At 37.9% G+C, this 26,498-nt stretch overlaps 2 protein-coding genes across 5 annotated transcripts; one reads left to right on the top strand and one right to left on the bottom strand.

Annotated features, from left to right (window-relative positions):
* Positions 1-435: 435 nt before the first annotated feature.
* LOC101899162 (endoplasmic reticulum metallopeptidase 1) lies at positions 436-12,321 on the bottom strand. Of its 2 annotated transcripts, XM_011291908.3 has the most exons (11): positions 12,164-12,321; positions 11,854-12,100; positions 3,087-3,754; positions 2,823-3,025; positions 2,598-2,752; positions 2,149-2,532; positions 1,721-2,086; positions 1,512-1,655; positions 1,351-1,450; positions 868-1,268; positions 436-796 (listed from the first exon to the last, which is right to left on the bottom strand). In XM_011291908.3, exons 2-11 carry the CDS (start codon positions 11,941-11,943, stop codon positions 629-631), a joined length of 2,679 nt encoding a protein of 892 aa, XP_011290210.1. In that variant the 5' UTR covers positions 11,944-12,100; positions 12,164-12,321; the 3' UTR covers positions 436-628. The 2 variants fall into 2 exon arrangements, with proteins under 2 accessions (XP_011290210.1, XP_005177922.1); XM_005177865.4 differs by lacking the exons at positions 11,854-12,100; positions 12,164-12,321 and adding an exon at positions 7,422-7,661.
* A 73-nt stretch (positions 12,322-12,394) lies between these two features.
* LOC101898765 (endoplasmic reticulum metallopeptidase 1) lies at positions 12,395-24,985 on the top strand. Of its 3 annotated transcripts, none has more exons than XM_005177862.3 (10): positions 12,395-12,561; positions 18,891-19,595; positions 19,660-19,744; positions 19,841-20,116; positions 20,175-20,739; positions 20,803-20,987; positions 21,062-21,205; positions 23,940-24,151; positions 24,228-24,510; positions 24,577-24,985. In XM_005177862.3, the coding sequence occupies exons 2-10, from the start codon at positions 18,925-18,927 to the stop codon at positions 24,742-24,744; spliced, it is 2,589 nt and encodes an 862-aa protein (XP_005177919.1). In that variant the 5' UTR covers positions 12,395-12,561; positions 18,891-18,924; the 3' UTR covers positions 24,745-24,985. The 3 variants fall into 3 exon arrangements, with proteins under 3 accessions (XP_005177919.1, XP_011290209.1, XP_005177920.1); XM_011291907.3 differs by lacking the exon at positions 12,395-12,561 and adding an exon at positions 12,592-12,910; XM_005177863.4 differs by lacking the exon at positions 12,395-12,561 and adding an exon at positions 12,592-13,365.
* Positions 24,986-26,498: the final 1,513 nt, after the last annotated feature.

Raw genomic sequence — 26,498 nt, 5'->3', positions numbered from 1 at the left:
AAAATAAAAAAATTGAAATCATATGATAGTTCTGCCCTACCTTGAATTCATTGTACCATGGTAACAACGTTACCCAACATATGTATCTTCAACGTTAAAAACTAGCTTATTAAATAAGATATGTATGTAAAATACGTCATTGCGATTTTATTTCAAAATGAGACATTTCGTTAAACGCCATAAGTAGTATTCAATTACTTTCGGTGAAGAATGTTGTGGGCTTTTCATTTTTATTAGCCTTAAATTTATTTCAAATTAGGCGATACACTTTATTCGCTGCGGCAGAAAAGTTTTGCCACTCATATTGGTAATGTTGCCATGGATTACCGGCAATGTGACCTGTTCGTACACCTTGACCTGTTCATTGGCCATGGCCTGAACATATATTCGTGATTTTGAGGTACAATTTTGAGTGAGTATCGAACAACAGGAACCTTCTTTACTTGAAAAGATCTGTTGGTTTTATTTATTGTTCGAATTAAGAATTGTTCTTAGTCTAGGCTTTACACACATACATAAATAGGTACATTACATGCTACATGTAGTCAGTAGTTATGGATTGAATATCATGGCGAAGCTTTCGAGTGATACGACCCTCCGAAGTCCATTTCTGAGTGCTATATGCAAATCAGAATAACCAACTTTCATAGGTGGCCACCCAATCATTGACGCTCGCATAGCTGGGAAAACTCTTGACGAACTGTTCGTATTTGGGGGTGCGGTTCTTATCTTGATGAATCCAATGACCAGCAATGCCTATTTCCAGGACGGGAACATTGAAATTGCCATCGGATTTCTGTAAAAAGCTCAATAGCATTTAGAAACATAGTCTCGAGATTAGAAGTGGACAAAGCAACACATTTTTACCTCAACATCGATGGTGAAAGTCAACGATCCCACCTCGTCTTTGCCATAGGAAAAATATATGAAATAGGGCTGCTCCCATTTCTCGCGTATCATTGTGTCATTGAAGGACCAATCTGTAATTTTGACTTCATTCTGAAGACCTATAAAAATGGTCATATGATCGGGACCAACCAACTGGAACTCGTAACGCTTCCTACTGATGCTGCCTTCCAGATTGTGGGCGTTCAGAAGAGTTAGTGCGGGCCTGGAACCTGGTAAATTGGGATTCTCTTCGATAGGTATCCAGAAACTACGCTCCCTGGCCTTGTGCCAACGATGGTTGTAGAGCGGCATGCCGCAGAACATCTCAACGTCACAATATTCGCTGACTTTGTGCTTCTCGCCAATGGCTTTGATGTAATCTGAAAGCGAGAAGAGAGAGATGGGCGTGGGAGGGAGAATATAAGCAGTGAGGCGTTGCGAAATTGTCAGAAATTAAATTACCGTCGGCACTATTTATTCGGCGGTCCTGTGGATATACGTAAATGCCGGCTTCCTGGAGACGTATAGAACCGTCTGCACGGTGCAGAGTTCGTTGGGCGTGCTGGAAAAGATTCAACGCAATTAATTCGAACAAAACTAAAGATCGAAACAAGATCACCTACAATCAGGGAATATCTTTGGGTGGCCGTCTTAGCTTTGTACGGAAAGCCAGCCGGGGTAACGGCGATTATGATGAACAGGACAGCAATTGCCAGGAAGGAATAAATGATGGTGCGTGTTTTGCGAAAGAATAGGAAAAGAGGCATCTGCAAAGAGGGAAGCAAGTTCGTTAATACGAAGCAGACACCTGGCCGGCCCCGCTGTTACTTACAATAAAGCCGGCAAACAGAATTGCCATAAACACTGCTATGCCCGCCATTAAGAGGTCTGGATTGGAGGCAGAACCCGAACGTCCCGTCATCGGCAGCATGGTCATGTAGGTGGCATGGGCTATGGAGGTGTAATAGAGGAATGGCAATATTTGACAGACCATGGCCGCAATTGCAAACCAATACGCCCTCCTGTGCCACTTCGTGACGAGGTTTACAATCAAGGCGGTAATGTCGAACAGCACTGCCATCATGCACATAAAGGACGAGCGCAGGCCCATGGCGGTCATGACAATGGTCAGCACAATTAAAAACAGGCAATGGGAGTGCATGAAGAGTTGGATGCGAAAACCTAGACTGAGTTTATCCTAAGCAATGGAAAGAAGAATGTCAGCAATAGAGGCACGTGCAAGGGGAAGTAATGTCACACCTGTTTCGTTTTCTCCAGATAGTAGGCCGGCAAAATGCCCATGCCAAAGAACATTGGGCAGAAGAAGAGGCCGATCAGAAGCCACGTCTCGGAAAACCAAGTCATGGGACGACCGACACCATCCATAAAGACGGCAACTAACATTGTCAACCCAGCAGCTAGGGCCAGGGATACAATCTGTATGACAAAAGTGGTGAGGTAGCGGGTCACAACCGCTCCCCATGTCAACCCAGATCTGGCCGTCATAAAAAATAGGGAAACCGCAATGGCCAGTACGGCTACGCTGCAGACCACCGCGTTGATAATGACCCCCGTGGTCTGGGTGTAGAATACCATGAACCATCCGAGAAAATCATAGAATATGACGTGTCCTTCGGCATGATCCTGTGAAGAATAGCAACAGTGGCGCCACAATTCAAAACAAAAATAAATTGAACTCCCACACTTACCTCGGGATTGTCCATTTCAGGCGCGTTCGCCACGCCTTTGGCCAAGGCGAGTACATTGTCGCCGGTGTTCTGAAGTGATTGCTTAGAAATAATATTGACTCGGTCGTATTCGGTGTGGTACACATAGCCATTAAAAATGTATGCCATATCGAAGCCTACAATGGTTGGGAAAATCACGGAGGGACGTTAGAGTTTATGTTTGAATTGAGCCTGTGTAATTCTTACCGGGCACACCACCATAATCACGGAAAATTCGAAAGTCAGTATCTGAGGGAATGATCCCGGCTTGGAAAATTTCCTCCCCCATCGATGTGGCAAAGGGATGAGGTACTTCGCGGTAATAGCGCATCAGCCAGGGATTTTCCGGTCCGGATTGGAAGAGTACCTCACGCCCACCACTGCCAGCCGCATCCAGGTTAATAAGTGCTCTACGGAGGGATGCATGACGCCAGTTAACTTACCCAGTTTGCGCTAGTCACATTTACTTACTTGCAGTTCTCGGCCCATTTGTGTTGCGTTATGAAGGCGTGGGACGCCTGCAGCGGATTCTCCTCCGCGCCATTGAATAGAAAGACAATGGGATGTTTGAGTGGCCCCTGCGATTTGGATATTACTCTCATCACTTCCAACATCACGGTGATCATGGAACCGGCATCGCCGGCGCCTGGGCTGCCCGGTACGCTGTCATAATGGCTGTTAATGAGAAGATAGTTTTCACTTGTCGAATTCTTAGCGCTCATCTTCACCACCACGTTCTGTATATTCTGGTACATGTTAACCATGGACCAGTGCATGTAACTACCGGTGGCTAATTGCACGTCGACCTCGAACTGAAAGTAGTCGCTGGCCTGGGCCTTAACCTCTTCGATTTGCTGCTTTAGAAATTCAACAGCGGTCACTTCGTTTGCCACGCTGCCCACCACCTTGGGGCCAATGCGAGACAAATTGATGAGCTGCATTTCGGCGCGTTCCGCTATGAACGCATCGGGGTGTCGGGCCTCATCTTCGCGATTAAGCGGATCTGGCAAGTGGTTTATTTGAGTAACCACAACGGCCAGATACAGGGCCAGCCAAAATGATGCAAACAGTGGGGCATAGTACCAGGGTATCTTCTTGGGAACTTCAAAATCGACATCTATGTGATATTTCGATTTGAACTAAACAAAAAAGAAAAGAAAAAAAAAAACAGAAATAAGCTATAGAAGCGTCATTTGTTGTGTGAATTAAGAGAGAGGTACTTCGGCACTTGTGTTACCGGAAGTTCCTATTTTTGGTTTGGAAAACAGATGCAAGAATCTACTAGGTTGACAATTTTTTTCGATATCATAAAGAGAAAATCGGTTATGATGGTAAAAACGTTTACATTCTTGTAGTTCTGGAACAGAACAAAAGTAAGCGGAGGAAATGAAATGTGTGCAGCTTGTCAACTATTCGAAATTGGTTAAGTGCCAAAGTAAAGGCTTACGCTTCTATAACCAGTTGTTCTCAAAAATAATCGTTCTTGGGAATTAAACCATTTATATGAGAGGGGAAACGACGTCTCTTACTGGCGACATCAGCACACTGAGGAGACATGTAGAGCCAGAAATTTGGCAAAACGTTTATGTCTGCACTGTTCCAAAACCTGCAGGAATCTAAAAGTTTTTTGGTCTGTTCCAGAACGGCAAAAACGTAAAAGTTTTAACTACGATAACCGATTTCCCTTTATGATATCGGAGAAAATTGCAAAACTAGTAGATTCTTGCAGGTTCTGAAACAGACTATTTGTTATCCAGGTAATCAAATGAACTGTTCCAGAACTGCAAGAATGTACAATTTTTTACTACGATAACCGATTTTCCCTTTATGGTATCGAAGAAAACTGTTAAAATAGTAGATTCTTGCAGGTTCTGGAACAGAGCAAAAGTAAAAACTTTTACATTATTGTAGTTTTGGAACAGAGCACTTATGTCTGGGCATTAAAAATGTGCATGTATATTTTGTTATTTTTAAGCCACAATTATCAATCGCATCAGATGAATCTGCTAGACGATTTTAATACAAGCTTTAGAACGGTTTTACTATTGCTATATTTCAGAACCCGCAAAGGGAAAATCAGTTATCGTTGTAAAAACTTTTCAACATTCTTGCAGTTTGGGAACAGGCCATATAAGAACAGTACGAATGTAACAGCGTTATCTAAAATTCGATGTAGCGTACACAAATATTCAACTTTCCCACTATGGTAAAATGTTTTGTACGTCCTTATTACCCAAATACGACAGATACCAAATAAAACCGTTGTAAAAATTGATCCTTTATTAAATTCCCACCGCGATAATGTTTTCCAATTACAAATGTTCATATTTTTTGTATTATTTATTTGTATGTTCAACTTTGAAACTTTGTACGCCCAACATATTTGGGTAAGTCTCATAAGAATACATGTGTTCCAATTGTGTGGTGAGAACGTCGACAGAGTACGTCGAATTTTAGGTAACGCTGTAAAACTGTTTACGACCGTAACCGATCTAATCGTTTTTCTAAATATCGGATGGTATTGCGACATCACCTCTGTTAGCTTCCCTAGAGTTGCAATATTTGAAATCGGCCCTAGGAAATGTTGGTTTTTTGAGAACCCTAGCCACATATTCCATGCAAAGTTAAGAACTCATCCAATTATTGGTATTTTAAAGACCTTTTCCAACCAAATAGGCTAGAAATTGGAATGTGTGGTTCTTTCCAGGTAGATTAAATGCCGAAAATTCCCAGTTTTGTTTGTTTTAAAAAAAATCGGTCCAGAATCTTCACGATGGTACGAAAACTCCAAATTTCCAATCGTACTAGACTAACTATTAAATGCTCTTGAATTCGCAGCTTAAGAACTCCCAAGATAGCCTCTCGTCCAAGCAATGAACGGTATTTTGTTTTTAGTTGTGAATAATAGATAACTAGCTATTTCAGTGCAACATGTGAAATAGCTAACCAAAATAAATATGGCCATTGACAAAATGAGAACAATTAAAATTACGGAATGAACTCTGCTCTCGAAGGGTATTTATTCCACTTTATTGGGTTATTACAACCGAAAATTGAGCAGAGCTTCCGATATGGGCACAAGCGTTTCTGTTTATGATACGTCTAGATAAAGTCAATTAAAAAAAAAAAAAAACAAGTTTCGAATAAGTTTTCCAGTCTCTTTTTTTTGGAAATTGGCACGATATCAATCAATAAAAGAAATAAGGGAAAGGAATTTCTTCGGTCATGATAAAACCGTAACGATTGCCAGTGCTATGATAAACTTTTGCGGGACTTCTTTTCATTTTTATTAAGCCATAAAACGAGGCTGATTGGTGGCAGTTGTTTGAAAATTCACACACTCTCATACGTAAACACGCACACACACACACACATAAACAAGCGTGATTAGAATTGACATTATACAATGTGTCAGCTTATCAGCGATTTTAACGTTAGCACAAATTTTGCGAGACACACACTAAGAGAAGGACATCAGTGGGCAGGATGTGTTCCAACGTGGGAAAGTGGTGTTGGTTTCAATTTAAAATTTTATGCACACTTTCACAAATTTTTATACCCTCCACCATACTATGGAGGGTATATTAACTTTGTCATTCCGTTTGTAACTCCTCGAAATACTCATATCAGACCCAACAAAGTATATATATTCTTGATCAGCGTAAAATTCTAAGTCGATTTAGCGATGTCCGTCTGTCTGTCTGTCTGTCCGTCTGTCTGTCTGTCTGTCCGTCTGTCTGTCTGTTGTAATCACGCTATCTTTCGAATGAATTGAGATAGGTGGCTAAAATTTTGCACACATGTTTATTTTTCCAGTAGGCAGGTTAAGTTCGTAAATGGGCCATGTAGGTCCACGTTTTCATATAGCCCCCATATAACGGTACCTCCCTATATTCGGTATTTTGATGATTTTAGCGACATTATTCACGGCAATTGTTTCAAATTTGGTATTTGAAGTTCAAAATGGATACTACACCCTAAGACGGAAAATTATCCGTGCAGGTCCACGTCTTCGTATAGCCCCCATATAACGGTTCCTCCCGATATTCGGTATTTTGATGATTTTAGCGACATTATTCACGGGAATTGTTTCAAATTTGGTATTTGAAGTTCAAAATGGATACTACACCCTAAGACAGAAAATTGTCTGTGCAGGTCCACGTCTTCATATAGCCCCCATATAACGGTACCTCCCTATATTCGGTATTTTGATGATTTTAGCGACATTATTCACCGGAATTGTTTTAAAATTGGTATTTGAAGTTCGTTATGGGAACTACAGTCTGTGACAGAAAATTGTCTGTGCGGGTCCAGGTCTTCGGATAGCCCCCATATAACGGTACCTCCCTATATTCGGTATTTTGATGATTTTAGCTACATTATTCACCGTTTATTTCAAGTTTCGAATTTGAATATGGTAATGGCTTATGACAAACAATGCCTATGTATGTCCACGTCGTATAGACCCCAAAATAACGGCTATATTCGGTATTTTTAAAATTTTAACAGAATTTTTTAAGGATTTTATTTTTTGAAAATTTCCAAATTCGTTGCAAATGGTGGAGGGTATTAAAAGTTCGGCCCGGCCGAACTTACTGCTTTTTAACTTGTTTTAAATTTAATTTTATGTCTGATGCTAATGAGGATGAGCTGGGCATAAAACTCGTTACTTTTCATCCACCTATGCCTGGATTTTCACGGTGGATATGGATGTTTTTTTGGTTTTTTTTTTAATGTGTTTAGCACAAATGTCCAAATCCATATTTCACTTGACATAATATTCACGTTGGTATTTCTTGTACGTACACCCATTATTTCGGCAGTGTTGTCCTGAGAGTTGTCGATGAGAAATAATCCCTTGAAAAGGACACGCTAGGCGGAACCGTCACCACTTGTCACTTTGATCACTTTTAACGACAGCTTATTTCCAATCCCGAGAATGCAACGAAAACGTCCTAACGGCAACAGCTTTCATATCCAATTGAAGAATTCACTTGCGGTTCAGTCTTCAAATATCCAGAAAATATCGTTTCCTACGAGTGTTGTTGTTAGTGGCGCTGATTCAAGACATCTTATCTGAAAATGGTGATATCGTAGTCGATAAAAACAGGCGGCAATAATTGAATTCCCCTGATTACGGTCTAAAAAACATCACTACATTGAGATTACCATTTCTTCCGTCTAAAGCCAAAATTTACGACTTTTCTGGTTGCCCAGCTTTTCCGGCACAGTTGGGAACTTAGCGGATAGATGAACACATGTTTCAACTGCCTTCTTTTCCGCAAAACTCACTGTGCTTTGTAGAGACTTTGAAACTGTTTGTGGTATTCATAAAACAAATGTTGCTATGATATTTGGTTTTCCAGCAGAGAAAAATGTGGAGATTTTGTCAAACTGGCAGGTGCAAAAGCTTTAACAGCAATTAAAAAAGTGTTTTCTATCGATGGTAAGTGTTTTTTTCATTATCCTGCACAAAAATCAAAATACAAATTAGAAAGTATTAGACGGTTTGTGGACATATTTCATCTTCATTCAACTTGTTGTTATTATTGTTATTCAATGTTTGGACTTATTGTGGTGTTGTTGTGAGGGTGTTGACACACGCAATTGATATATGTAGTTTAGCGAGCTGCATCTAATGTAACCACAGCTGCCACTGAGTGAAAAACGTGTCTGCCAAAATATTATCAGAATGTAATAAAACTACTTTTATTAACTAAAAGAAAACATACGAGGTTTTATGTTCAGTCAGAACATAAATACTCCAATTCATTATACCTACAAACGAAAAAAAAAAAATTGATTGAATTAAAAAATTGTGAAAAATAAACCTAAAATTCAACTTTGTTTGTTAAGTCAGTTTTTTTTTTGTATAGTTTATGTTTTACTTGACTGATAAAATATCATCTGCTTGATTGATATCAGTTTCTAGTGGAGCCAAATGTCTCCATTGTGCTATTGTTTCATCGCTATTGTAGTCATTTAAATATGACAATGCATTTAAAAGTTATAAAAAGTCTTTGGTTTGATCAGTTGTTTCTAATGTTTTTCTCTTGACTGAACAAATAAAAAAGAAAGAAAAAACCCCAAATTAAAAAGTATCAGTCGGTTTTGCCGAAAGATGTATATTCTCGGCATATGTCGGCTTATTAAAAAAAATTAAACGTTAAGACTTTTCAAAGTGTTCAGCTTTTTATTTTTATATTTTGTGAGGCAGATATCGGAAGCAGTGGACCAACATATTTCATATTTACATTAGATATAGGATTGATAGAAATATTGAGATACGCTGCGTTTGAAGAAAATCGCTGACTCGTTTCTCATGTCCTGAGAGTTGTTCTCTTTATAAATGTAGCTGATTAGGTGAATGTATTGCTAAGATAGAACATCGAATATTTTTTCTTTTATATTGTGTGAGACTTGTAACTATTTTCAATGTTGACCCCTTGAGGGGGAGGTATCGAAAGGAGAGGCCATTCCATATTCACACCAGATCTTGTAAAACATTAAAATATACATATTTTTAAGTGCCCTCTTTGGGGAGCAACTTGAAGAAGTGCTCCACTATAATCCAAATCTAGTGTTTGTACATGCATTTGGGTGTGCGAAGTTGGAAAAGAATCGGATTCGTATTTCGCATTTTCGGAACGTTATAAATATTCAAATGATTGACCCTTTTTGGGGGAGGTAGCAGAAATAGAGGTCTGCTAATTCCATCTCCACACAAGATAACAATATTTGGATGTGTGATGGGATGCGTTGATAACCGTGCTCTTTTTTACATTTTATAAGTGTTACGAATATTCGAATTGTTGACTCTTTGTGGCGAAGGTACATGTTAGAGTTGGCCGATATTGTATATTTTCGCATCTGACACAGCTCATATACAAATGATCCTTTCTTGTTGCATTTGCTGTAAATGTTGATCCCTTTTTGGGGGGCGGAGGTGTGGTATCTTTGGTAATTTTATTTATAAATTCAAAAATTCCAAAGACCTGTCCTGTATGCTATTTTTATTTTCTTTTGTTGTAGTTGCATTTGGTATTGAAAATATTCGTTCAACATTTGCGGTTTAATGAGTAATTGATAACGTTTCAAAACCAATTCAATCCTAATGACAACATTTTCCTAATCAATTATTAATAAAACTTCTTCTGCCAAGAAACACTAATAGCATGTTTCCATTGGAAACCGAACAACGTTGTTCGCTCTCAGAATTATGTACACGAATTAACCCGTTCATACGGCACGATTCGTAATTCATAGTAAAATAATTCCTTTTTTCAAAAATTTTGTTTGTTGATTTTAATGGGAATTTATACTAAAATACATTAAATTCTCACTAATATGGATAGAAGAAATGATTATTTTTCTCCCAAAGATTTATTAAAACATTAATTTTATAATTTTCATTCACGTTTCCAACTTTTTGTGTAAATGTTGACATTTTGAACATATTTTTGTATTTTTCTATTTTTAAATTCTGCTGGAGAGACACTTGTCAAACATTTTTTCTGCCGATACAAACATTTTGAAAATATTGCCTCTTTTGTTTCCTGTTTTCTGTGGTAATTTCAACTCGTGGACAAAACGCGTACCTCGGATGAGAGAGAAAACAAAATTTACTTTCGTTTGAATGTACATACGCTATTCTACATTGTAGTTTTCATTCATAAATTTCAGTCTTCACAAAATTTTTCAAAATTTCATTAAATTTTTCTATTTTCAATTTTTAAATGTCATAATTAATTTTTTCGATAAATGCTCTCATTTGTTAGGGATGAGACATATTTTTTCGTTGTTCCGAGAGTGATTTGATTTGAACAATGTACAAATATGATTGTTCGCTCAGGAAATTTTGTGTGAAGAATTAAGTAGTTTTTTCATAGTTAAGGGTCAAACAACGAATAGAGAGCAAATCAAGTGCAGTGGAAACGCCACATAATACTTTCATCTTCAGAGTTCTGCATAAACACACAAAAATAACCGAGTCCTAGCTGGCTGTAGAATTTCCGTCGATTCTTTAAGGAAATTGCGTTTCCAAGCTTTATCGGCCACAGCAACTAAAACGTACCCCAAAAGTCTACATTTCTGCCTTAATCAGTCTGTTTGGAAAGGATGAACTGTGTCGTGTTAGATGGCTATAAACGATTATAAACTCATTAAGGAACGATATCTTATCGCCAATAAATTCTTGTATTCATAGGTATCGTGCGAGCACATACATGTCTTTGGGTACTTTTTATGGGTTACAGTTGCCATAAAAAGTCAATGTATTGTGAATAGTTGAAAATAATTCGAAAATAATTCAAAGTCGTCAAGAGTATTTCAATACATCAGATTTCGGCTACATACCTACATTTTAAAATAGTCATTGAACGCTTACTTTTGCTGACCACTGCACATGGTGGCAATTCAAATAATCTATAAAACTAACTACAATCTTCAAAAGCTGCCAATCACCATGGTGTCCATCCCAAAGAAATTATGAATAATATGGAAACAATGCTCAAGGGGCATAGTCTACTCTCTGGAATTCTGATTCTTCTAAACATAATAATAAGTGTATCGAATCGCCTAATGCCTTGGTGAATTCGAGATATCTTTTTGAATCACAAATGTGCATTCAATTTTTGCAGCAGTTGCATCCGAATGTTTAATTTCTCATTGCTATTGTTTTATATTCGTTTATATGGACACACGTGTCTGCGTAATAATGTGTACGCACCTTTTTTGAATTTTTTTCTGTTTACCTAAAAGTAATCAGTAAATGCGATTAAATTGAGAGAGTTTTTTTCTTTTTATACCCTCAGCCAGATTGCTAGAGAGCGTATATATCATTTGATACGGCCAAAACGTGCCTCATCGAAATATTGGATTAAGACTCTAGGTCTCTTTGGACTAAATCCGTTTCAGGACATTTGATCTAGCGATGTCCGTCCGCCTGACTGTCTGCTGGCTGGTGTGCACGATAACTCCATCCAATTACCTTCGCATATCTCAATATTATATCTCAACTCAAGGATTCTTTTCAAACTAGGTATATCTAAATATTTTTCTTAGCCAGAGGTCTGATGTGAATATGGAATTTATCGTCCCACATCATCTTGTACTCATAACAATGAGTAAATAGAGATTTTCTCTATCGATAGAGTTCACTGCGTTTATGTTACTGTCAAAGTACCCAGACAGAGTTATTGTTTTTTTCAAAACCGTATCCACAGATGGCAGAACTTACACTCTTTAGCATCGCATCAGTCATTTGAATACACGTCCCAGCCAGCAATGGGGCTCGAATTCTAAAACAAACAATCTGAAGGGGGCCCATACACTCATATGTATGTGAGTATTTAACTTGGCTGTTGAGAGAATCCGCTTTAATTTAATGGTACGTTCTCCTTAATATAGGCTCTTTCGCCCGAGCAATTCACTTGGCTAGGAAGTTCTTCTGCTAAATTCAGACTCAGCATATGTTTGAGTTCATCCTGTAAAAATAAATCCGCTGATAAAAAACACAAATCCAAAAAACTCGCAGCTCACAAAAATACCTCTCGCGTCATGTACATACATATGTATGTGTATACATACATACATTCTGAGTGCCAGAATATGGGAAGCAAATCGGCCGACTCGAACGAAATGACGATTATAAACAAATAAAAGCCCGTTTATGATAAACCGAATTGCCGCCTTGCTATTCCATTCTACTGGCTAAAGAGTAAAAGTTTATAAAATGCGACTACTGAAGTAGCATATTTTCAGTAGCTCGTAAAGTTTCCCACCGGAAGGGTAATTGGAAGGTGATCCGCGAAGTTCCGGGCCAAAGACTGGTGATCTCGAAATATTAGCTCGTACGTGTCCACTGAAGGATGATATACGCGATCTGCAAGTGAAACGACAATACTACACCAACCAATCCAAGAGAACCGCATCCCATCTGCCAAAGGTTGTACTTTCTCATTCCCATTCTCTTTTGATCAACGCACAGAGCAATCGTCAGACGCCCTCGCTTAGAGCATGCATACACATCTTGTGTGCCATCTCTCTGTCCACATCGTGTCTCTGCTCGGAAATATGTAGATGAACGCAGAGTTCTTTATAGCAGCCGTTTCATCTCTCAGTTCTTGCGTTGCATTGAAGGCATAAGCATTTATCCGAACAATTAAACCGGCCAGATTATTGCGTCAAATGCCCGCATACTCATCCATCCATTCATTCATACATACATATATAAATATACATATTCAGAAGTGTCAACGGTTTCAGTGTAATTTCCAACTGCATGGTTCTTACTAGTGAGTGTGTGTGTGTTTGCATCAGAAGTGTACAACAATTGTTCACACGTCCCTATTCGCCCGACACATGCTGTGACCAGAGTCGTCCGGGCAACCCGTACATCCGAGTAGATTTTTGTGACGACTAAGACCCGTGGCCATAAATTTACATATTTTGGTGTCTCGTGTCCCAAATATACATCCGTAATATGCCTGTGATGTGATGACTATTTGCCTATAACATTTGAAGATTTAGTCATGTGTTTTGAGTGGAAATAGAACGAAAATGAAATGAAAACATAAAGCTACAAATACCGGAAAATATTTTATAAACAGAACGGAATTTGCATACACTCGTTCGTACGAAGTGCTAATGCAGGCATAGATATTCTTGGACGCTTTCAAGGGCTTTAAGATTTTGTAACTGAATCAGTGACTCAAAGGCCCTTTCGAGCTTTCTTCGTGCGAAAACGTGTGTAAGTAATTTTTTATTAACTTTTCCCACCTCAATGTAATGGGCTGGGAACTTGGTCCAAGTAAATATACATATGTGCCTACCTAGATATGAAAGAAAATTCGTCATTAATTTGGCGTTGGGTAAGTGCTCCTAATTCCGCATGACCCAGTAGCGGGTCATCGGGGTGATTTGATTTGGTGGAATGCATGCCCTCGGTTTATATTTATATTACCCTTTATTACAAGGAATAATATTTTCAAATCGAAACCGATAGTTATGCTATAATTGCTACCAATATCATTATTTCATCCCGGCGAAGTCATTTAAAATATAGCAATTGCCCTGTTCCGGAACTATGTAAAAGTTTTTACTACGATAACCGATGTTTCCCTTCTGATGTCCAAAAAAAGGCAAAACTAATACATTCTTGCAGGCTCTGGAACAGAACAAATATATATTGAATGTCATAGCACATTTGTTTTCGAAGCAGTGAATTTTGAAGATGAGTAAATCCAAGTCCAATCCATTCAAGTGCACTACTACTGCCGACTACTGGTACCCTTACCCTAATATCAAAGGGATTACCAATCTAAATAACGCCTCTCATGAAAACATGATCGGTATAAATAAGGCTTTAGGCTACCCTTTCATATGCACTTTTATTTTCTAACAATTGCAACAAACCTACAGATGCATTGTGGAATATGTGTGCACATGAACTTTGTAGGATAAATGTGCCTAAGTGTCCCAGATAAATAAGGATTTTTATGACTAGGGGTAAAAAGAAATGTATAATAGCTTCGAATATAAAGATACCTATCTCTGTGTAAAAAAGGTCCTTCAGCTCGAAAAAATCCCTCTTAAGAAAAAGTTAGTGGAGACGTCAAATTTGAAATACTCGTAGCTATGCTAAAACTAACAAATGTTAAACAGTGCCATCTTTAACATTTAAGGATTTGCTAAAGTCGACATGTGGCAGGAAAACATGCATTTCGGACCTTACAACTAACCAAACATTTAAATTTGTTAAATAAATACTTTAAAATAATGTCAATTGATAAAAATTTCTTCAACTGTAAAAATTAGTATAGAAGATCTGCAGAATATAACAGCTTTCCTAAGTTCGGCAGAGGTTTGAGATATTTAAGAAATGCGATGAAATGATTTGTTAATTAATTCAATTGTCTGTGTTATATGGATTAAAATGTACAATAACAATGTCGAATCAGTTTTATTAAGTAAAAATTCCCCTTTGTGTTGTATTTTTTATTTACAAACCAGAAAGAAAGTCTTAAAGTCGGGCGGGCCGACTTTATGATACCCTACACCACTTTGCATATTTAGTAGAGCTTTACATAACAAATAAAAGTTTTAATGGGGAATTAAATCATACCAACTATGATTATAGCAATAATTTAAATCCAAAGAACTAATATATGAGAGGAATATTTGAATAACATTTGCGCCTTTTCAATTCGGGCTTGTATTATCCATTTGGTGCACAATTGACTTGAAATCGGATAGATATATATGAGAGCTATATCTTAATTTGAACCGATCTCGATAAAAATTGGCAAAGGTATTTCTGAGCTGTATTTGATATATTTCCTCGAATATCGATACTACTGAGTCCATATAACGGCTATGCAGGGCAAATTCAATAAATCGGATGAACAATATGTATGGGAGCTGTAGCTATATCTGAACCAATTTCCACCAAATTTGACATACTGGTTTCTAGACTCAATTTAGTCGTAAGTACCAAATTCCATTCCATTTGGGCTAATATTACACGTTTGGTGCACAAATAAAGGCAAATCGGACGAAGATGTGTATGGGAGCTATATCCACATATTAACCGATCTCGATAAAATTCAGCAAGGGTGTTTCTGAGTTATATTTGATATATTTCCCCAAATATCGTTGTTACAGAGTGCATATTACGGCTGCGGAGGACAAAAATAACAAATCGGATGAGCAATATATATGGGAGCTATATCTATATCTAACCCGATTTCGATCAAATTTGGCATAATTATTTTCAGGTCCATGCCGATGCCGATTATTGGATCATGCTATGCATACTGGCAAAAAACACTATTTTAATAAAATTGCAACATTTATAAAATTTAATAAAAAGTGATTCAAACTTTGTTTATTATTTCAAAAACTAAACAAAGTTTCGAATCTGAATAAATTAAATTTATCGTAACTGAAAATTTTGAAAATGTAAAACTTTTTTTGAATAACTTGTACATTCTTGCAAGCTCTGGAACAAATTTTAAAAATTGCAAATTTTCAGTTTAGCGAAAGTAGAATTCTCTAAAATTTATTCAAAGATCTTCTTAAGTAGATAAAGAAAAACAGCAATAAAAATATAGTTTTTTCCATTATATTTTCTAAGATTTGAATGTTTTCAAAAGTATCTTTATATGGACGCGTTTTATTGTTTCAACGTGATTGAGTGTCGTCGAATGTACGGCTCTGTTTTTAAAGCTAGAACAATGGTTCTAAGTCATTTGTTGGCCTTTAGTGACCAAAAAATAACTACTACTTATTTCAGGTGTAATGGTTTGGCAGACTTACTTGAGACGGGAATTAGAATAAAAATAATGTATAATAATGGAAAACCTCCGAATCTATTTGTTATTCTTTCAAGTTTTTACAGCAAAAAGTTTTCAAAGAGAATGACATCTTTGCTTTAAAACGTGGAAAAAGTTTTAAGAAACACAGCTAAAATAAATTGACTCTTCATAAAAAGATACATTCTTAATAACTAGCGTATTCTGTCCTTAAAGAAGTTCTATTTTCACACTTCGTAATATTGTTTTTAGACCTCGGTCAGTCCCAATATGTGATTCCTTTTCTACACAGGTTTATAAAATGTAAAAAAGATTTTCCATTTCATTTTTTAATTCCATATTAGGTTTGATGTAAATGTGTCTCACATAGATCAATGAGAGTATCCGATGGAGTTTATAGTTGAAACATTCAAATATTTCCGGTGCGATAATGGACGGTGGTGGTAAACTTTATTAGCACTGGTCCCACAAATGGTCATTATTTTAAATAAAAACACTCTTAGTCTCTCAACTTTATCACATCCTATTATCCTGTGGTAATAATGTGGAATATAGCTTCACTACTGTCCTTCCCACTCAAACGCCCAAGATGGGTAAATTGCCGAAAGACTTAATTTTTGTTTTTGAGAACCTGTCCCTCCCCCAGTCCAATTTGTTCTACGATTACGCTTATTTGGGTTGTTTCAAGCCTTAAATCTACACAAAAAAGTCATCGTATGGTTTTTATGTTTTTTTTTCCGATTTTGGAGTTGGACGCTTTTAATCTGTGCCGACGATACTCTTTACTTAGTATTGAGAAAATTAAGTTCTGTTGATTATAAAACCGGAAGGTAGTTTTGTTTTCATTACCTTTTACAGGCTTATTCGGTGTACACAGCACAGATTTTTTTCTGGGCTGTGAAGTTATGCTGCTCATTTGGAAGGCTTCATATCCCAACACACCCACTGCACATACAGTCGTCCTATACTTTGGTTTTCGAAGCTTCTGCAATGGCCAATCTTAACCTGTTCAATGGGAACGCAATCAAAGACAATAGCGTTTAAATGCAAGAGAAACTGTTTAAAACAACTTCTGTTCGACTGAGAACAGGACATTCTTATTTATAAAAAAAACCCATTTTAGGACCAAGACAATGTTCTTCGGTTCTTAATTTACTGGACATTGTCGACTAATATTTTTATTCGCTGTGTGCTGTATTTGTAACTTGTTCTCCATTTCGCTACTCTCTCAACAGATCTTATGGAAAACAAATGTGCGCATTCTGTGCGACCCTCCCATTCAAATAATTTGTAGAACAAAAACATTGTAACTTTGTCTTCAATCGCATGGACGGATTCGATTCGGTTTTGCTTTGTTTCGAATTGTGAGCGACGACCGATAAATATTTTCGCTCCCAATAATTGAGTAAATGGCTGTAAGACCACATCATGGAAGAGTTGACGGAGGCATTAATGTTTTCATTGTTTTACTGATATGTTTATACGTGTGCATGCAGGCGTGCTCATATGAAGATTCAACATAGCAATTTGTTCTGCTGCTTTCCAGAGTACAAGCAGACGAACACATAGGTGTGTGTATGTGTTTGCTGACAACCCACCGAACCATGCGGTCCAAGTTCGGTCCGTTTTTCGACAATAGTCGGATAAAATTTCCGAGTTAGATCAAGCAAAAACAATTGCTCAATAATGACCACCACCTCGATTTAAACGAATCCTAACAAAATATTTGAAATAATTGCTTACTCTTTAAAAGATTGTTACGCAAAATAACATATTTCCTAATTTCCGAGAAATGTGTAACGTCGCCACATCAAGGGGTTGCAAGGACATTTTTAAATTACTAAAAACTAAGGTTAAACTTGAAAAAATCCTAAAAACCACAGGGTTGCCGTAGAAACATTAAAATTTACTACGAAGGTGATAGCGGGACTCCGCGAGCATTTAAGGACGCATATAGTACTGCCAGACGCTGCGATCATCGTTTTTTAAAACAATCTTTACAGCAGGATAAAGCTGCGTTCTTCACTCATATCACTCTTAGAACTATATAATTTAGGGAGCGAAGAGTGAGATTCAAATTGCAATGAGAGAACATTGTTCGATAATGATTGAATGTCGTTCGATAACTTCTTGCAATTTTTGTGTGTGAGAGAGAAATATCTCCCAGTGCCGCTTACTGATTATTATTTTTTTTTTTTTTTGTTGGAAAAGTTATCCTACAGACCTATTTTATTCCATTTAGCCAGACCATAAAATTGACGGTAGCTGGAACGGTGGTAGATTTGTTTTTCACACTCCAAATTACAACTAATTGATTGGGGGTAAACTCTTCAAAATACCAAAGCCGAAATTGAACATTTTTGTCCAAAATCCGATGTAAAATGTGGCTGAAACCAACCATATGCCACATATGTGGATATACCGCTATAGGGGCTTCGAACTTGATCTGCCAGAAATCTATTGCAATTCGTTCGGGTGTTGTTCAACAAACAAAAATGAGATTTTTTCAAGCAAAATGTCTAACAAAGAAGATGTGCATTTGTAGTTGACCCTTAGACCAACCATCCACCTATCATTTCACAGAAACAATACACGTATGCCTGTATATCCGTGTACACATCATGTCTAACATTTTAGATTATGATTCGATTAATACGAATTCTGTGGCTCGGACACACACTTGATGCAGATACTGTGACAGCAGTTGCAGTTTGAAGTGGCTTTTAATTGGTGTTATCGGAATTGCTTTATGATTGGAGGAGCAATTAATTGATAGCCGATACAAGTCGTGTTGATATAGGTGCCGGCACTTTGAAGAATTTCATGTGAGGAATCTTAGCCAAGTGGTGTACATATATGTGTATGTGTGCACATTGATAATCCCTACTAGCGCAGCAAACTTTATTTACTTTAACTGCGATGAAAAAAGATTAACAATTTGTGTTTCTTATTTCGATTACAGGGAAAGTTACACGCCCTAATCGGCGGCTAACACGATGAATTCCAAATACGAAAACATGAAGATAATTTACAACCGGAGCAAATTCGGTTGGTATTGGGCGCCAGTGTTTGTGGCGTTCTGGTTTCTACTGTTCTATTTGGTGGTCATACCCAGTTTTCATTATTTCCCCGACACACTTACCATCGACGAAGAAGCCAATAATCCAGGACGTTTTATTGGCGAGAGAGCTGAGAATACGTTGTTGAGACTTTCGAAGATTGGACCCAAAGTCGTGGGCAGTCCGGCCAACGAACAGGTGGCGGTTCACTTTTTGCTCAGCGAAATAGCGAACATAAAAGAAGACGCTCGCCTCGACCTGTTCGAAATTGAGGAGGATGTCCAGGTCGCGTCGGGAAATTACGTGCTATGGAAGATGGTTAACTACTATCAGGCGATTCAGAATGTGGTAGTTCGTGTGTCGCGTAAAAATTCGAACAGTACTGCCGCATTGCTCATAAACAGTCACTACGACTCGGTTCCTGGCAGTTCAGGTGCCGGCGATGCAGGCATGATGATTGTGATTATGCTGGAAACTATGAGGATCATTACGAAATATGATACTCCGCTGGAACACCCCATTGTATTCCTCTTCAACGGTGCAGAGGAGAATCCCTTGCAGGGCTCTCATGCCTTCATAACGCAGCATCCATGGGCGGAAAATGTTAGGTACGACTTAATCGCGTTAGCCCGATGTGGCCACAATTTAACCAGCATCTGAGTTTCGTTACAGGGCTGTGATAAATTTGGACTCAGCGGGATCTGGAGGCAGGGAAATTCTATTTCAATCCGGCCCTGATCATCCGTGGCTCATGAAGGTGCGTATTGGAACAATACCGCATGGATGCAACCAATCCTGAGGTTTATCAAATACAAGCATCGGAATATTGAATTAATTCATGTTTCTATTACAGTATTACGGAGCACATATTGTCCACCCCTACGCATCTACTATTGGCGAGGAACTGTTTCAAAACGGTTTTGTTCCTTCCGAAACCGATTATCGAATTTTCCGAGACTTTGGAAATATACCCGGCCTGGATATGGCGCACTCATACAATGGATATGTCTACCACACGAAATATGATCGCTTCAATGCAATTCCGCGAAGGACGTACCAGTTGACGGGAAACAATATACTGAGTCTGGCAAAGGCGTTGGCAAATGCTCCGGAATTGGAAGACCCTGAGGTATGAGTTAATCGATAGCAACTAAACAGGCGTGAGGTAGAACCTTCTTCTCTTCCAGAAATATGCCGAGGGCCACACGGTTTTCTACGACATCCTTGGCTGGTTTATCGTCTACTACTCAGAGGAGACGGGCCTGGCTGTAAACATTACCATCTGTGTGCTATTCATTTTAACCCTGCTGGGCTATGTTTGGAATATGGCTCATCAAACAGGAATGTTCCGTCGTCGAATTTTTACCAAATTCGGAATATTATTCGGCATTCAATTGGCCACCGTTATGCTGGCAATGGGCGTGACCCTCTTGATCGCTGTCTTCATGGATGCCATTGGACTGTCCATGGCCTGGTTCTCTCAGCCGTGGATGATTTTCGGCCTGTACTTCTGTCCCATGTTCTTTGTTATGGGCATCTTGCCGGCCATTTACTTCAGTCGGACCAAAGAACACGGCCTGCCACTGGCCTATGCTATACAGCTACTAATGCATGCCCACTGCTTGATACTGACCATAATAACCATACTGATGATTGCCTTCGGCATACGCTCTGCATTTGTCATCATGCTGTGCATTGGCTTCTACACATTGTCGGTGATCCTTAATATGGTCACGTGTTTCCATAAGAAGAGTAAGTGCAAATAAGGGATGCGTGGTTCTCGTCGAGCTTTGTCTGACTCAGCGTTTATTACAGATTTCCACTGGCTGATTCCCCATGCCGCTTGTCAAGTCCTACCATACTTGTTCTATACCTACATCTGCTATGCTTTCTACGTTACGTTCGTTCCAATGCAGGGTCGCGATGGAGCGAATTCCAATCCGGAAATTCTAATTGGTGGCTTCACCGCATTGATGTGTCTCCTGTTTGCAGCCTTCTTGGTGAGTGATGCTGAATGGGGGCTCTCAATTACATAAATACAACTGCACGTACATATATCAACATATCATTGCAGGTTCCATTGCTCTGTTTGTTCCGTAAAGCCAAAACAATCATATCTTTGTTCGGAGTGCTTTGCGTCGTGTTCGTAGTATTGGCGGCTACCCCTGCTGCATTCCCCTATGTTGAAAAGGATGCGCCTCAAAGATTCTATGCTGTGGTAGGTTAAAAATAAAACACAAGTCAGCCAATCCGTGTTTGGCCAGCGGCCACATGCTGCGCAGGAATCACTGTGCGCCAAAAGGCCTCAGATCGGAGTAACTATCGTAACATGGTGATAACTTATAAGTAAATCAACCGTTCCAAAGTGACTGTCTTCTCTTCCAAAGTGATTACCTTCTCTTCGATAATGTTGACTGTTATAGCAAACTCCTCAGAAGACTAGCAAATAAAATAGGTTCGAAGGAGCTGCCGCTAAACAAATTCTAAATCATGTTAGAAAGTCGACCGATTCTTCCACCACTTCACCTTGGAAATCCGACATTTCCAATTGACAAACTATAACTTTGTGTTCACCTGAAAGTGAAAAAAAAAAAACAAAGCATTGGGACACACATTGCTCTCTCCCACGGCCTTTTAACTTGTATGGGAAGGTGCAAAACTATTTCGTTACACTCGATTGATCTTACAATTTATGTATATGTATTAAGCATGGTACAAATAAGGCAAACGAGAGGTCCAGTGGGCAAATTTCTTCAATGCATAAGTTGTACTAGCCATTTTTTATAACCTCAGGCATATGGCTACAGAGGGTATATATCATTTAATACGGCCAAAATGTGCCTCACCGAAATAACGGATTTAGACCCTAGGTTTCTTTGGGTCAAATCCGTTTCAAGACATTTGCAGTCGATCTAGCGATGTCCGTCCGTCTGTCTGTCTGCCGGCCGGTGCGTACGAAAAATGTCGACGGTAGTATCCGATTTGATCCAAACTTAACAAACTTACATCGAGTTCGGAGATGGGCAATATCGGTCTATCGGTCAAATTAAAAATATATATCCCCTAATATTTGCATCGGTCCTGCCTCAGGTGCAAAAGTGGACAATATCGGTCCATTCCATCAAGTATACAAAGGGTCAACATTTCGATTTTCTTGTAATTTTGCTCATTCCAATATTTTTATCTGTATCAGATGAAGTATGAAAGTAGAATACTTCCGTCCACTATAACTGGAACCTCACACACATTTTATTTTTTTTTAAATTATTACATATCTCATATAAAGTCATATCCACATCTGGCACTCGCAATATTTCTATCATATTTATTTAGGTCCGATACGAAATGGACAATATTGTCCCATTCCTTCGGAGCCAACTCCATAGAGGGTCAGCAATTTGAATAATCATAACACAAGTCAAAATATATTTAAATAATCGAAAATTGGCATTCCCCACCATGGTAAAATGTTTCGTACGACCGTATTACTCAAACACGAAAAGTGCGTATCTTCAAGCCAACCAAATAAAAGGATGGGAGATTTAAAAAAGGTTTAAATTCATTCAAATGGTGTCCAGTAATGGATTTTTAATTTTCAACCTACCCCGAAATAAAAAGCAAAATAAGTTCAGGGAAAGTTGAATTAGTAAACTTTGAAAACTTTACAGTGCGACGTGTTTCCGGAACTTTCCTTAATATATAAATGCATGTACTCATTTAAGTTTTGTGGTGAAAAAAGTCGAAGGTGTACGCCAGCTATTAGGAAGAACTGTTATGTAAAACAATTCACATGCATATTCGGATGGATATGCCATTTCCAAAAAAAAATGTAATGAGTCCATAACTGTTGCCCACCTTGAATTTATTTTATTTTTATATAAGCGCATTTCAAGTATGTAAAACAAAACGGATGTAAGAGACTTCTTTCAAAACCCAGACACTAGTTTTAATACCCTCAGCCATATGGCTACCGAGAGTATGTATCATTTGATACGGTCAAAACGTGCCTCATCGAAATAATGGTCTAAGACCTTAGGTCTCTTTGAATCGAATCCGTTTGAGGACATTTGGAGTCGATCTAGGGGTGTCCGTCTGGTTGGTGCGAAGGGAGTATCCGATTTGGTCCAAACTAGATCGAGTTCGGAAATGAGCAATATCGGTCCACTCCTTCTGGTACCTCCCCCACAAAAGGCCAATATTTTGAATAAACACATCTCTCATAACATACGAAACAAGCCAGCGATTTTCATCAAACTTCGTGGATCTCAACATTCCTGTTAACTTAGATCTATGGTAAATGTTTCGATCTCTCCTTTTTGTTTAGCTTTTGGTTAACAATTATTTTCTATTAAATTGTAAATACGTTTCCGATTTTCTTTTATTATTTTGCTAATACTCAATCTTTAATGTCTCTTGAGAACGAATTATGAATACCTCACTTTGTATAGCACTATTTAATACATCATTTTGAATCCTAAGTGGATTGAACAGCCTCCCGCTTGTTTTATGGAGAAAGTCAAGATAAGTATGAAGACACATTACATCTAACTTGGCACTAATGCTACATTCGAGCCAAGTTAGTTGGCCTCAAATCCAGACGCACCAAATAAAGTCACACTGGAGATGAGTTTAGACCTTAGACTTCTCCTGCTGCCAATGTCTTTTTTCTTTAAGGAATCCACCAACGAAGTAAATATGTCTATTTAAACGTCGTCCAGGTAGTTTGTTTTTTTTTTTTTTTTTCAAAACAGTAAATGTTGAAGGAGCTGTGCTTTGCAGAGACTAAATTATGGATGCATATATTTGATGATTCAATTTTAGCAGAATAATTTGTTTGTTGATCGGACAGTGAGGCAAGTGTACATACATGTACACCACGATGTTCGTCATTCCCATAGCAACGAATGCAGAACCCATGATCATGCCTAACTAGACACCTTCCCTTATTTCAGCACACTACCCGTACCTTCCACAATGGCGATGCTGCGATGAGTATCAGGCGCGAAGACTCTGGTTTTTATGTTGTACCGGTGGACCGTCACCCCCATTCAATCGACTTTATGTTCGAAAATTCCAATCTGACCAAAGCAAATCATGCGGAGGACTGCGAAAAAGAGGTGCAATGCGGTTTTCCAATCTATAGCACACGGTGGTTGGGATGGCGGTGAGTTAGCGTCAATTTGGAAATATTTATTTGTTCTTTAAGTTTTTTCATTGCTGTCGATTATCTTCGCCTTTAGAAATCAAAGTTTCTGGGTCCCAGCTTCTCAGCCTAGTCGCAGTGGATGGCCTTCCATGCGCATAACTTCGAAACAGAGTGCAGCTCCAGACACGGTTGTCTTCAATTTGGAGGTTGCAGGTCCTAATCACATCAGTATGTTCATTCAGCCCAAAGAGAATGTGACATTGGTAGACTGGTCATTCACAAAAATTCCGTTGGAAAATAAATTCGTCCCACCCTTCTTTGTATATTTTTCCTATGCTCGGGATCCATCACCACTCAAGTTCAGTTTAAAATTTAAGGTGAGAAAGCAAGCTTCGCTACTTCTCTAAGTAGATCATTGGGAGCCTAACCATTTACCCTTTCAGCACCAAGATCCACACTGGTCTGGTCCAACATTTGACCTTGCTGTAATTGGCCACAAAGTTACGGACAATATCAACATTGCAGAGGAGTTTAGAGAATTCCTAGCCAGTTTCCCTCATTGGGCCCATGTAAGTTCATGGACCAGTTCGTACGAGTCCTGGAGTCTGTGATTGGCAACAAAGGCAAACGGTAGCTTAGATCAATTAGCGTAGAGTAGTAAAAATGTGTCCCCTCAAACCCACGAGGTCAAAGTGTTCGGGATACAACCTAGTTTTAAACATTATTGATTGCATATGTGTATGTCCTTTTAATTGAGATTTATTTAGGCACACGTGCTTTTTTGTAGTCTTAAGTGATATTATTCGAAGTCATACGAACAAAATAAATTAACAAAGAATTGTACTTAACGAAGACTCCGCGATTATTTTGTATTTGCGATTAAAGCTGTTCCGTAAATTTGGCACTGCAGAATTTTCGAAGATAAACGGAGAGAGCATTTCGTTGTCTATATTTTCATTTGTTTACGACCATAGCCAAAAATTGCTAAGTAAAGTCTATGGAGAAAATATTTTCTCTGGCGTGCAAATTTTGCAGAAAGATATCGAACAACGTTCAGCAAGATTTTGTAAGAAAACTTCTGTTTTGAACAACGAATGCATTACCCATTTAAATTTGTCGAGAAAATTGAATCTAAATTGCAGTTTCATAATGAAAAATTAGTTATTTAATGGTAAAATACGATATTGAATGCTTATTATGTGAAAATTAAAATAAGTAAAGTATTGCCTGTAATTTGCAAACATTTTTGCATCGATCACAGTACAGCTTACGAGGTTACTCAATAATTCGTGCTGAGTATATTTTTCAAGTAAGTGTACAACTTTCTTTTGTTCAGAGTCTCACAATGACATTTGATCTACAATAATTCTTACTTGGATACTATACTACATAATTCCCAACATACAAAGAATACAATACAATTTGAGAACAATATTATTAAAACATACAATGCATGAGAAACACTTATGTTCCACAAACTTTTCTCAAATCTGTCCTTTGTTGACAAATTAGTTTTGATTTTTTGTGAAAATTGTCAGCAAGAAATTATTTTCTTTGGTAAAAAACAAAATCACGCGAATTTAGGACCCATTTCGGGACCGAACTCTTAAGGTATGGATGAATAAAAAATCCGGGAATCTTTTACATAAATTATTTCAATCCCATTTCAGATTGGAAGCATCAAAAAAGTTGCAGGAATTCAATAGATGTGTAGTCTTAGTGGAAAAGATGCAGAAGCTCAAATAAGGGAGAAGAAAGCGTAAGAATATCAAGGCTACATGAGGCAGTGGACTACTGGGATGTCCATCAAGAAAAAAAATGTGAAAAATGGTTAAAAATTAAAAAAAAAAAATAATATTTTATACTATTACAAAAATAAGCTTAATATAATATTATTTTCGTAAGCTTATTCTACAATTTCAAGTATAAGCTTATAAATAAACGTTCCGTTTCGATTATTCTATACTTGTTACACAAACATTTTTCAACGTTTTCTCAAGATTTTCTCAAGCTTAAGGCTTATGTTCATAAGCTTATTGTTATATTATTCTCAAGCCATTTTGGTATGTTGGGTTCTCACTTTTAGTACATACCCAACATACCAAAAATACAATACAGCTTGAGAATAATATTATGAAAATAGTTTATCGTAAGAATTTTTCAACAATGCTTGAGAAACACTTTTTTGCACAAACTTTTCTCAAATCTGTCCTTTGTTGACAAATTTGTTTTGATTTTTTTTTTTGTGAAAATTGTCAACAAAAATTATTTTCTTTGGTTAAAATCAAAATCACGCGAATTTAGGACCCATTTCCGGACGAAACTCTAAGGTAATGATGAATAATAAATCTGGGAATCTGTAGTA

This window comes from Musca domestica, unplaced genomic scaffold, assembly GCF_030504385.1.
Source record: "Musca domestica strain aabys unplaced genomic scaffold, Musca_domestica.polishedcontigs.V.1.1 8, whole genome shotgun sequence".
NCBI classification, from domain to species: domain Eukaryota; kingdom Metazoa; phylum Arthropoda; class Insecta; order Diptera; family Muscidae; genus Musca; species Musca domestica.
This window is presented reverse-complemented; position numbering and strand designations above follow the sequence as displayed.